Source organism: Mustela erminea, chromosome 2, assembly GCF_009829155.1.
Source record: "Mustela erminea isolate mMusErm1 chromosome 2, mMusErm1.Pri, whole genome shotgun sequence".
NCBI classification, from domain to species: domain Eukaryota; kingdom Metazoa; phylum Chordata; class Mammalia; order Carnivora; family Mustelidae; genus Mustela; species Mustela erminea.
The window spans coordinates 47,252,629-47,265,882 of record NC_045615.1 but is presented as its reverse complement, the minus strand read 5'-3'; the positions used below and the strand labels follow the sequence as shown (position 1 = coordinate 47,265,882).

Below are 13,254 nucleotides of genomic sequence, written 5' to 3'. Positions count from 1 at the left end.
ATCTGCTCACTGGGAGTGGGCGCTCAGGGAGCGGAATGGATGGCATCCAGAGGGAGTTCTATAATGAGAAGAGGGGTATTGCACAGACTCGTGTGGGGGTGACCACACAGGTGAGGCTCACACCCAAGATGGTGCCTGATGCTGACAGGATGGAGGTTCACCTCAGGGATGTGAGAAGCTGTAGTCATTTGACCCGTGGTGGTGGCGGAAGTCTGCAGATAAGCGAGCAGCCCAATCTGGTTTCTGCCTTCCTTAACTAATGTAGGATGAATTTTTCTTTTTTAGACATGAGTATATCAGTGGATACTACAGAGTGTCGTCTTATTTCTTTGGAAAGCTGTTATCTGATTTACTACCCATGAGGATGTTACCAAGTATTATATTTACTTGTATAATATACTTCTTGTTAGGTAAGCAGTATGACAAAAGGTTTGTGTCTTTACTCTTCAATATGAGGGCAAGCCAATTTCTTTTTACCAGCTTCATTTTGGTTCTCAAACTCTAAACCAAGCCAGTGAGATAAGGAGACATCTATCCACATGCATACTCTGAAATAACTGTTCCCTGAGGACATTTTTTATCAAGACTTGACCTAAACTAACTTTTAAAACTACTTATAAAACTCAATTTTACTGAAAGATGCTGTGTGTCATTTATCAACATGGAAAGAATTCACAAAACTATTTGAGACTATGATAGAGGAGCTGGGATACTTACTGTGTATTTGTATTTTTATTATTATATGTGTCTGTGTGTTTACAAGTAAAGATAGTGAAAGACAGTGACTTTCAGGGCTTCCTGGTTTAATACAAATACTTGTTCGATAGGTGTAGTTAGATTCATTTGTGTATTAGGCTCATTGTATCATAATGTCCTTATATTTTCACTGAGGCAAAAACACACATCAGAAATAATCTTTTATTTAAAAAATATATATAAGTAAAGCACTACAGAAAAAAACCAACTGATTGAGTTTAAACTTCCATTTTATAAATAAGAGGTGTGTCATGAAGAATTAGGCATAGAACCTAGATCCTCAGAATTTTGACAGCTGTTCCAAAACCTTCAGATTGTATGATCCATGGTATTAGTCCGTTATCATTTATAAAGTAGTTTTAGGAAATTTATTTAACCCCACCCTCAATCCCAGAATTAATATGGTGCTTTGTCTTGGGGAACTTGGAATGTGGAGACATTCCCCCAGATATTGAAACCACTGGGAGGTCACCTAATCTTCCCAGTTTCTTTACTCAATGCAGTGATAGCAAACAGACATGTGGTGATGTTTGAGTAAAAAAAAAATATGCTCTTGACAAGTTTTGTTCTTAGGAAAAAAAGGCAATAGAATTGGGGCCTGTTGTGTTGCCTGGAGCTCTCCATCTCAAATACTCAGAAATTGTTAATAATTATAAATAAAGGAGGAGCAGAGATGTTACACGGAAATGTGCTTATGCAACAAGTATAAAAAAGAAACTATGATAACTTTATACAGTAATATGGAGGGGGGGACTGGTAATGAAATTGGTGACCCAAGGTTGTTGAATAGAGGATGAATATTCTTCATTTTGGTATTAGTTTCTCCAAATATTATAGTGCTTTGCATAGGAAGCAATCCCAAATACATAGTTACTTTGGCAGGTGGATTCAACACCTTCTTTCCTTTCCAACCAAGGCTTGAAACCAGTTGTGGAGGCCTTCTTCGTCATGATGTTCACCCTTATGATGGTGGCTTATTCGGCCAGTTCTATGGCACTGGCCATAGCAGCAGGCCAGAGTGTGGTATCCATAGCGACACTTCTCATGACCATCTCCTTTGTGTTTATGATGGTGAGTAGGAACTGTGCTTCTCTGAGAATTAGTTATTTCCCCTTGTTCCTTCCCACAGATTTGCCTGTTACCTAAACCTGCTTTGAGGATTCTGTAAATGGGATCCTGTGCTTTAAGGAGACCATGTATTGAGGGATAGCTTATATTAGAGAAGATACAGATTTTTCTTGGCATTACCGAGCCTTTTTGGCTACTGTTCTAATATAATTGCTATAACTTTAGTTAACATTTTGTTACACATGAGTTCTTAAAAGATGCTTCTTGGGTGACATATAGTGAAACCTTGATAAACTGAAACTTCAAAAACCAAACTGGACTTTAAAACCAAAGACTGTAACAGGAGATGAAAGAGGACACTGTATCATGATAAAGGGGACAGTTCAACAAGAAAATCTAACAATTGTAAATCTTTATGCCCCCAATATGGGAGCATTCAAATATATAAAACAATAACAGACATAAAGGAACTTATTGATAATAATATAATAATAGTAGGGGACTTTAACACCCTACTTATAGCAGTGGACAGATCCATCTAAGCAGATAATCAACAAGGAAACAATGGCTTTGAATGACATACTGACCAGATGGACTTAACAGATATAATCAGAACATTTCATCCTAAAGCAACAGAATGCACATTCTTTTCAAGTGCACATGGGACATTCTCCAGAATAGATCACATACTAGGTTATAAATCAGTCCTCAATAAGTACAAAAAGGTTGAGATCATACCATATGAGATCATACCCTACATATTTCTGACCACAACACTATGAAACTTGAAGCCAACCACCAGAAAAAATTTGGAAAGACTACAAATACATGGAGGTTAAACAACATTCTACTAAATAATCAATGGGTCAATCAGGAAATCAAAAAATTAAAAAAATACATAGAAACAAATGAAAATGAAAACACAATGGTCCAAAACCTTTGGGATGCAGCAAAAGCAGTCCCAAGACATATATATAGTGAAGTATATAGCAATATAGGCCTACGTCAAGAAGGAAGAAAAAATCTCAAATAAACAATCTAACCTTATACCTAAAGGAGGTATAAAAAGTACAACAAATGAAGCCTAAAGCAAGCAGAAAGAAGGAATATTAAAGATTGGAGCAGAAATAAATGATACAGAAACTAAAAAAAAGCCCAATAGAACAGATCAGTGAAATCAGGAGCTGGTTCTTTGAAAAAAATTAGTAAAATCGATATATGTATAGCTAGACTCATCAAAAAGAAAAGAGAAAGGATCCAAATAAATAAAATCACAAATGATAGAGGAGAAATAACACCACTACAGAAATACAAAGAATTCTACGGGAATATTACGAAAAACTATACGCTAACAAATTGAACAACCTGGAAGAAATGGACAAATTCCTAGAAACCTATAACCTACCAAAACTGAAAGAGGAAGAAATAGAAAACCTGAACAGACTGATAACCAGCAATGAAATTGATTCAGTCATCAAAAATCTCCCAACAAACTAGAGTCCAGGGCCAGAGGATTTTCCAGGGGAATTCTACCAAACATTTAAAGAATAGTTAATACCTATTCTTCTCAAACTATCCCAAAATATGGAAATGGAAGGAAAAGTTCCAAACTCATTCTATGAGGCCAGCATCACCCTTATTCCCCCCCCCCCCAAAAAAAAAGACTCCACTGAAAAAGAGAACTACAGGCCAATATTTCTGATGAACAAGGATGGAAAATGTTTAGTATAAGACTCGCAAATTGAATCTAACAGTACATTAAAAGAATCATTCATCACAGTCCCATGGGATTTACTCCTGGGCTGCAAGTGTAGTTCAGTATTTGCCAATCAGTCTGCATGATTCACCACATTAATAAAGGCGAGGATAAGAACTATATGCTTCTCTCGGTTGATGCAGAAAAAGTATTTGACAAAGCACAGTATCCCTTTTTAATAAAAAGCATCAACAAAGTAGGGATAGAGGGAACATATCTCAACATAAGAAAGGCCATATACAATAAACCCACAGCCAGTATTGTTCTCAGTGGGGAAAAACAGAGCTTTTTCTCCATGGTCAGGAACAAGACATGGATGTCCTCACTCAACAGTGTTATTTAACATAGTACTACAAGTCCTATCCTCAGCAATCAGACACCAAAAAGAAATGAAAGGTACCTAATCAGTAAAGAAGTAAAACTTTTACTGTTTGTAGACATGATACTCTATAGTAAACTCAAAAGACCACCAAAAATTGCTAGAACTAGAACATGAATTCACAGGATACAAAGTCAATGTACAGAAACCTATTGCATTTCTATACACCAATAATGAAGCGGCAGAAAGAAAAATCAGGGTATTGATCCCACTTACATCTGCACCAAGATCCATAACCATCCAGTAACTGCACTATTAGGTATTTACCCAGAGGGGGGAGAAATACTGGTTTGAAGGGATACATGCACCCCTATATTTGTAAACACATTATCAACAATAGCCCAATTATGGAAAGCGCTCAAATGTCAACTGACTATTGAATGGATAAAAAGATGTGAAGATGGATAGACAGAATAGAATATTACTCAGCCATCAAAAGAATGAAATCTTGCTATTTGCAATGATGTAGATGGAGCTAGAGAGCATTTTGCGAAGTGAAACAAGTCAGAGATACCACAAGATTTCACTCATATGTGGAACTAAAGAAACAAAACAAACGATCTTAGGGGGAAAAATGAGGCGAACCAAGAAACAGACTTAACTATAGAGAGCAGACTGAAGTGGTTAGGGGGTTGGGTTACAGAGGTGATGGGAATAAAGGAGGGCACTTGTGACGAGCACCAGGTATTGTATGGAGGTGTTGGATCATTAAATTGGGCACATGAAACTGATAGTACACTGTATGTTAACTAATTGGAATTTAAACAGAAACTTCTAAAAAAAAAAAACCCACAAAACCCAGAAAAATTTTGATTGTAAGATTCCCTCATAAAAGCATCAGGTTGATTGCCCAACTTCTCTGCTCGTGTTAGAGAACCATTGACTTATTTAAGCAGTGGTTTAATGGTTTGGCTGGATATACTCCCCTCCAAGGGAGTAGCTAAGCTCCATGAGAAGTGGAACAGTTTGCAGTGTGGGTAGCCTATCTTGGGACCCTCCTGTATTTTGAAAAGGGGTGTTTTAAAAACACTGAGAAGGGGCGCCTGGGTGGCTCAGTGGGTTAAGCCTCTGCCTTCGGCTCAGGTCATGATCTCAGGGTCCTGGGATCGAGCCCCATATCGGGCTCTCTGCTCAGCAGGGAGCCTGCCTCACCTTCTCTCTCTGCCTGCCTCTCTGCCTACTTGTGATCTCTCTCTTCCTATCAAATAAATAAAATCTTAAAAAAAAAAAATAAAAACACTGAAAAGTTCCAAAGTCCACAGAGTACTGTGTCTCCTCCCTTCTGGGTTCCTGACATTCTCTTATACCAATATATTTCTGCCTACCTTTTTTTAAATGGTTACTGAAGCCTAACCTTACGTGTCCCTTAATTTTCCCTGTACATAGACGAATCAGTAAGCGAATCAGCTAGTTACCACCTTGCCCCTTAACATCAAGTGAACAGGAACGTTAGCCTGTTTACTTAATACATGTGTTTTTTTCTGCTAGAGGAGGAGAGATGTCCTTAAAAGGAGCATAATTAGCACAAATTTTTGCCAAAGTTTAAGTCTTCCATTTCTGAGTTTGACATCTACCAATCTAATCGTTATTGAGAAAGTGATAAACTTTCCCATATGTTTTCTATCATGTTATCCAATAAATAATGTGTCATCAATTTATAAAAATGTTCTAGATAATGTATTAGATGCTTCATCTTATTGTTATTTAGAAGTTTGTATATAGATCCTTTAAAACCAGTCATAACACCACATTTTCCTCAGAGATGCAGTGTCTCCTCTATTAAGCACCTGGTTAAGTCAAGTTCAGGAATACGTAGTCACTCCAACATTGTCATTGTTAGGTCTATCCCAGCATATCTACTGCCAGTTAAAAGTTAAATATAAACCTTCTCTCATGTAGCCATCTGTTGCTGGCCTCGGTCCTTCACCGTAAGACGGCTTTTTGGTAGCTTTAAATGAAGGTATTCACCATATGTTAGGCTGTCCTTCTCCGTGTTATTCTGTGTATCAGTTCCAGGCTTTGGGTTATTTTAAGCATGCATCCCGAACGCCAGATTATTTTTATAGTCACGTGGAGATAGAATGCAAGCCCTTGTAAATAATAGATCTTACTGTGTTAGGGAAGTAGAGAGGGGCAGGAGATGTTCAGGATCTGCTCTGGTAAGTTTCTTGGTGTGAGCATAGAGTGATGGTATCGCTGGGACAGTCAGTACTTTATTGATCTTTCATCGTGGGCAGTCACCAACAGTAAAAGCCTTGACGATGAAGGGTCTTCCAATTAGATGACGTAGGGATTAGAGATATGTTGTCATTCCTTTAGAACCACAAATAGCCTCAGCTCTAGCGGGGCATACGTAAGCAAAGGGAAGTCTTAGAAGAAATGTTTGTGAAGGTTGTAGGGGACTCAGAAATTATTCTCTGTAATTCGCCATGAAATCCTTTCACCAGGTCTGATTCTTGGCATGTGCTTTCCGTAGATATTTTCGGGGCTGTTGGTAAATCTCAGAACCGTTGCGCCTTGGCTCTCCTGGCTTCAGTACTTCAGTATTCCTCGATATGGCTATGCGGTAAGTTTTCCTCATCTGTCCTTGTGACTGCTTCATTGTTCCCAAGCTAGGAACAACCAGAATAAAGCCTGCCAACGTCATTACCCCAGCCATGAACTGTGAAAGTCTCCCAGGGGTTTCATTTTCCGAGCGATGAAGAAGAGTTTCACCTCCATCATCCCCTGAGGTTTCCCCAGTCACGCTGCTGTGCGAGGGTGCTGAGGGGTGGAAGAGAACTCCACAGAAAGGAGAAAGATTGACTAATGGATATGAAAAACTGTCGTTGCATTTCAGTTCCACACGAAAATAGAGAAGGGGGGGGGCTAGAATATATATTTTATATTGAAATTAGAAGAAAAAGAGCATATAATACAGCTACTCTATTGGCTTTAGAAAAAGCTCATCAAGTCCACAGAAAACTGTGTCTTAGTATAGTACGATTGGGTTTCTGACTCCAAAGAATTAGCACTGGTTTTGATGAAAATAAACAGGGACAATATAAAACGTTCTTAAATAGATGCTGTAAATTAACAACAGTCATGGACTACCGTTTTATGATTTTAATCCCACTGTTTTTGGGATTATAAAATTAGGAGGAGGAAGGAGCTATGGGTAGGATAGCCACAGGTCTCCCCTCTTTGCCAAATACTTTTTAAAGCCTTTGTTTTAGAAGCCAAAAGCCCGACATAGGCCACCCAGTTAGTTGCCAGGGAAAAGAATTTTGACTGTTCTGATGTGACCAAGACCATGAATGTGAAGCTTGGTTTGTTTTTAGGAATAGCAGTAAAGATTAAACTAGGAGGACATGATCATTCTCTGAGACTTTTTGAAATTTAAAACCATTTACCTTGTCTCATCCCCCCTGTGTTATAGGCTTTGCAGCATAATGAATTTTTGGGACAAAACTTCTGCCCAGGAGTCAACGTAACAGGGAATGATACCTGTAGCTATGCAATGTAAGTTTGTACTCAGTGTCAGAATGGATTTGCTTACTCTTGGGGTGTCATGTAGAAAGGCCACTGGACCATGTGGCTGCTGAGGGTCCTTCTACCGCAGACCTGTGCACAGTGCACGTCTCCTTGATGTTCTACTACAGTCCAAGTTATAGTTAAGTTGGGGAAATGTTTCTGATGAGTTGTTCATTTGGGGCCTTTTTAAAATGCTGTTTTGAATTGTGGGTTTTAGCTTTTATTTTCAGAACACCTGAGTTTGAAATGAGCTGCTTTGATATTTTTGCAAAGCCTTAGGATATTGGAATTTATGCATTATGGCAAGTGTACAGATTCATGAACTTACACCTTCTTGGAAGCCCAACCCGAGGCCAGGAGCAGAACATTTCCCTGGCACACTCGAGGCACCTGCCCCTTCTTCCTGCACCTAAATAGGAGGCATGAAGAAATTGAAGTCTGCACAGCTATCTTTTTTTCTTTTAAACTGACTTGGAATACTCTTATTAAAGCATGTGCCTCTAAAGAAGGAAACACATTTCAGTCATGAGAAAGAATTTGCATTTATTGCATAGTGTCAATAAAACAGAAATGCAGATTTCCATAAAATCAAGAGGATGTTTTAAAAACTGAGTAACACTTTTCTTATCCATGATTGTTGTTAACGGTTTGACTTTGATACATTAACTAATGAAAGAAAAGAGGATGCTGGTATCCAGAATCTTATGGACCTTCATGAAATAATTCTTAGTAACAGGACACATTGCTAGTTTGAAGTATTTCTAGAAAACCTCTGCAAAGAGCAGCTTTTTTATCCTGCCCACTCTCTGTCTTTTGTCTGGGCATACCAATTTTTTTTTTGAACTGCCAGATTTCAAGAGTTGCACAAAAATGGGGTAACAAGGAATAATTAAGGCTGTACCAGGTGTTTTAGAAAAGCCAGGTGCTTTTCTAAATGGTGCCAGGGCTACCCCACCCTGTTCTGCTCCAGCTGCCACCGAGGCTTACCCCTCATTAAGGGGCCTGCTGGTGACAGCTTGCAGCCAGGCATCTGCTGGGCTCATTCCAGTCCTGCTGCAAGAGTGGATGGAACTGCAACGGTGCCAGGAAGCCCTTGCTCACCTCTCTACCCAGTTGCAAAATTCTTAGCTTGTGTTCGTTTGCATGGCTGATTTGTGGGTGATGAGTTCTAGAAAGACCTTTGACTGTCTTGGTAATAATGTCATCTGTTATCTGTTGATGCCTTCTGTTAAAACTGAGGTTTACCCCATCAGGAGTGAGGGTAAATTACTTGATTAATGTTTCTGCCCTTCAAAGAGAGCAGCATCGTAGATCTGGAAACAAATGAATTTGCAGAGATTAGCAACTTGGTTCACAGTGTGAGTCTGTGGCCTTGGACCTAAGTTCCTTAAACCTTAGCCACTTCATCTTTTACAGGTATATCTGAACCCCCACTGGGTTGTTTTAGGGATTAACTAAACTGTTACATGTGGGTTGCTCAACATAGTATCTAGCAGATTTGTAAGCACTCATTGTCTGTTACCTACTATATATAAAGGCATAGTTATTTGACCCTTGGAAACCTATGGGAGGAGTGAAATAATTAATTAATAATTAATTTTGGTTAAAGATTTTATTTATTTATTTGACAGAGAGAGAGAGATATCACAAGTAGGCAGAGAGGCAGGAAGAGAGAGAGGGAAGCAGGCTCCCTGCTGAGCAGAGAGCCCAATGTGGGGCTCTATCCCAGGACCCTGAGATCATGACCTGATCCAAAGGCAGAGACTTAACCCACTGAGCCACATAGGCATCTCGGGAGGAGTGAATTTAATTGAGTAGAATTTGGCAAATGCTAAGAATGAAGTCATATTCTTTTTCTTTTGAATTTCAGATGTACAGGCGAAGAATTTTTGCTCAACCAGGGCATCGATATCTCCCCATGGGGCCTGTGGAAGAATCATGTAGCCTTGGCATGTATGATTGTTATCTTCCTTACAATTGCCTACCTAAAATTGTTATTTCTTAAAAAATATTCCTAAATTCTCCTTTAATTTACATGATTGATCCACACATTAAAAAGGGAGCATCTTGACATTTTAAGTTTTCAAACGTGTTTCTGCTTTTTCCTTTGGCATTGTACCGTTCAGCAAGAATTATTTTCAGCACAGACAACCACAGACACCACTATGAACTGAGTTATACACAAAAGAACCCAGGTCATAAACTAGCGCTGTGAGGAACTGCATATCAGTTCATCTAATCACACAGTAACCACGGGGGAAGCATCTAGGTTAATTTGACGACCTAATAAAGAATTGAATTCTAGGAACTAGTGACAGCTTCTGAACATCTGTGACACCAATTTCCTCATCTTTAAAACAAGTAGAGGTTCGTTGCCCTCCAGCTCCGCCACTGTTCAAATCTAGGATCTGCCGTTACTTAGTAAACAGTAACAACAAACACAGAGATGCAGCGGTGGAAGTATGAAGTCTACACAGTGTTGGAAAAACCCGGTGTGATTGATGGGGTAAAAACAGCTGTTATGAGAGAAGCAGCTTTGCTGAGCCTTTGAAGGTTATGAGAACGAGAACTTACTGCGATGGCTCTGTTGTGGAATCAGAACACAACAGGGGGCTCGGCTAGCCTCTGGACCAGGTGTGGAGGGCCTGCGGTTCGCAGCCGTGCTGGGGCAGGTCAGGGGTCTGTGACCTGCGTGCGTGTCACAGTGGCACCCTGTGCGCCTGGCTGCGTCAGCGCTTCTGGGGCTGCTCCAGATAGAATGGTCTGCGCCAGGACCTGGGGGCCACCAAGATCCTTCCCGGCTCCGAAAACTTGAATTTAGAATACCCTGTCATAACCGCCCCCATGCAGATGTCTGCATTCCCACATAGACATCTCCTAGTCCCAGATTCTCCCTTCATTCTAACCTTTATCGGTACCGGGGAAGAATTTCTTCACTTTTTTAATGGCAGGGTAATGTAAGGAAAGGTCGAGTCCAGTGAATTATCGTAAAAGGAACACGCAGGTGCAACTACAGAACCTAGGGGCAGAAACAGAACACGATGGGCCCACGAAAGCCCCCCTCGCACCCTGTCCCCATCACCACTTCCTTCTCTCTGGGCTGTTTCTGAAATGACGCTGGCATACTCCTCTCTGTTGCTGTTATCACACATCGTGACAGCTGAGTTTCGTGGCCCTGTGTGCACAGTTACATCCTTATTTTAAGTCCCCCCTTTAGGGAAATGTTAATTTTGGAATGATCTTAGATTTAGAGAAAAGTTACAAAGATAGTATGGAAGAGTTCCCATGGGCCCTTTGCCCAGCTTTCCTTAATGGTAACATTTATAGACCACGGCACGTATCAGAAGAAAGAAATTAACATTATATGTTGTTACTATTTAAACCACGCTCTTTATTCAGACTTCACCACTTTCACACTAACATGCTTTATTCCAGGATCTGTTTCAGGAGATCACATTGCAACTAACCCCCCTTTTATAAAAAGTCAACACTAGTCAGTATCCCTAGGAATTAAGTGAGCCTGAGGATCACCGGTGCAGACTCGTCATGACTGCTCATCTTCGAGTATCAGTCAGTGTTAGTGGGAGCCCTGCTATATTGGCGCTATGTCAGTCTAGGGACATAGCATATTTCTAAGAAACTTTTTAAAAATGACATTTGATTGATGTGTCATCTTGTAACATATGATAACACACTCTTTTATTATGTGACCGTGAGGGTTAATCAGTTTTTCCTGTTCTTGGTATAGAACCCTGACTTCTCAGACTTCTCTGTAAACACTCTTCCCTCATTTTACAGAGAATAATATATATTTGTATTTTATGAACAAAATACACTTGAAGAAGAAACAAAACAGCCAAATATATTGGTACCTCTTTTTAAAAAGAATTTAAAAATGCATCCTATTATGCTCATCTGTTTCTATTACAATATACTTTTCTACATAATTTTTTTTTAAAGATTTTATTTATTTATTTATTTATTTGACAGAGAGAGATCACAAGTAGGCAGAGAGGCAGGCAGAGAGAGAGAGGGAAGCAGGCTCCCTGCTGAGCAGACAGCCCGATGCGGGACTTGATCCCGGGACCCTGAGATCAAGACCTGAGCCGAAGGCAGAGGCTTAATCCACTGAGCCACCCAGGCACCCTACATAATTGTTTTTAATTACTATGATAAGAAACACATAACATGAAATTTGCCATCTTCACCATTTTTAAGTTAAGGAAGATTTTTTTAAAGTAAAAGTAAATGTAAGTCCTATAAGGCAGGACATATTCATTTAAAGATACTTACTTCAGACTATGTCTATATTTTGAATTTTGTTTTTATTTTCTTGGATGTCAGAAGAACTCATCTATAATGGAGAGGATGAATTAATTTGGTTTAAAATAAAAGAAACCTCAGGAATAAATGAAAAGTGTTAGCTACTACTTAGACTCCTTCCATTGCTCTCATAGTGGCCTAAAGTGAGTTGTTGAAGACGCCGCGTACCTGCTCATCTGTTTCTCCATCTTGGAAGCCATTCTTCATGGTCATGATAATACACAAGAACTTTATGACTGTCCCAGAAATATGTGAGGATCAGTGTCTTGGAGTATGAGTCCTACTGGAGGTCTTTGTAGAAATTCTGTACTTTGTGTCTTATCTTGCATTTCAGGGAAGAATTGTACAGTGTTTTATGATACCTCTTGCTCTGCTGTGTCTAAGGAATTTTCCTTTGGGCGTAGCAGTAGAATTATTAGAAAGCCATTGGCTTGTGAGTACTTCTAAGTCATTGCAACATTCACACTTTTGGCCGGCATCCATGGCAAGAAGTATACTTTGCTGTACAACCCATTGCTTGTGTATACACAGATAATCCAAACAAGCTTCATGCGGTGCATTCCAAAAGTTATTTTTGAAAATAAAGTTTGAGTAAAATAATTTTATAGGCCCACCAATATGATACAATGAATATGCAATCAATAAATATTTTCAAAGTTACACAATTTTATATGTCCTTGTTTTTAGTGTCCTGGTTTGATCAGTTCTGTGTTTATGGTGGTACTATTGCTTTACCTACCTTGGATAGAAATCATAAAGATTAAGTAATTCTTGCTATTTATTTTTCATTTTATGTTTTTTTTTTCATACATCCTTACATTCTCTGAATTCCTCTGGCAGCTGTAAAATGATTATTAGCTTTAGCATTTTAAATTACATGGTTGTTTATATTGAATTGTCCGTTTTCCAACTAGCTTCAAGAAGAGCAGCTATCCAGCTTGCTTTTTTCAACTTCAACTATGTGCTTTGGTATAATACTGTAATTTCTTTCATTTGAATTGTTACCAAAATAATTGGAATCTTATTTATGCAGATCTATACTCAAAGTTGCTAAGATCGAGGAGGGCTGCCTTCTTTCTGTTTGAAACCTTTCTGTTTGAAAGGTTGGCCTTTGACCTGTTCTCCTGGTTAGCTTTGAGTATTTTCTTTTTACATTTCGTTGGGGTAGGACCAAGCAGCATGCTCTCTTCCTATAGACGAGGGGTGACAGGTTTTATCTGTGAAGGGATCCAATATTTTGTAGTCTTTGTCTATTATTTCTTTTAAAATGACCTCTTAAAAATGTGAAAGTCGTTCTTGAAAAATGTAAAAACTATTCTTAGCTTGAGGCTATCCAATATGGGCAGTGTGAGCCAGATCAGGCCACAGGCCATATTTGCGAAGAGCCTTGGTGTGAAGAGTTGTCACTCCTGCGTCATGTGAAACCATACTTAAAAGTGTTGATGAACCAGATTTCTAA

The 13,254-nt window shown here is 39.2% G+C and overlaps 1 protein-coding gene across 4 annotated transcripts in view; it reads left to right on the top strand.

The window, feature by feature from the left end:
• ABCG2 (ATP binding cassette subfamily G member 2 (Junior blood group)) overlaps nucleotides 1-9,556 on the top strand; it is a 159,465-nt gene extending 149,909 nt beyond the window's left edge. For all 4 annotated transcript variants that reach the window (XM_032332840.1, XM_032332842.1, XM_032332841.1 and 1 more), the window contains 5 exons: nucleotides 286-410; nucleotides 1,673-1,827; nucleotides 6,436-6,525; nucleotides 7,378-7,460; nucleotides 9,343-9,556. In XM_032332840.1, coding sequence (XP_032188731.1) covers nucleotides 286-410; nucleotides 1,673-1,827; nucleotides 6,436-6,525; nucleotides 7,378-7,460; nucleotides 9,343-9,490 — 601 coding nt within the window. In that variant the 3' untranslated portion in view covers nucleotides 9,491-9,556. The remainder of the gene's footprint in view (nucleotides 1-285; nucleotides 411-1,672; nucleotides 1,828-6,435; nucleotides 6,526-7,377; nucleotides 7,461-9,342) is intronic.
• Nucleotides 9,557-13,254: the final 3,698 nt, after the last annotated feature.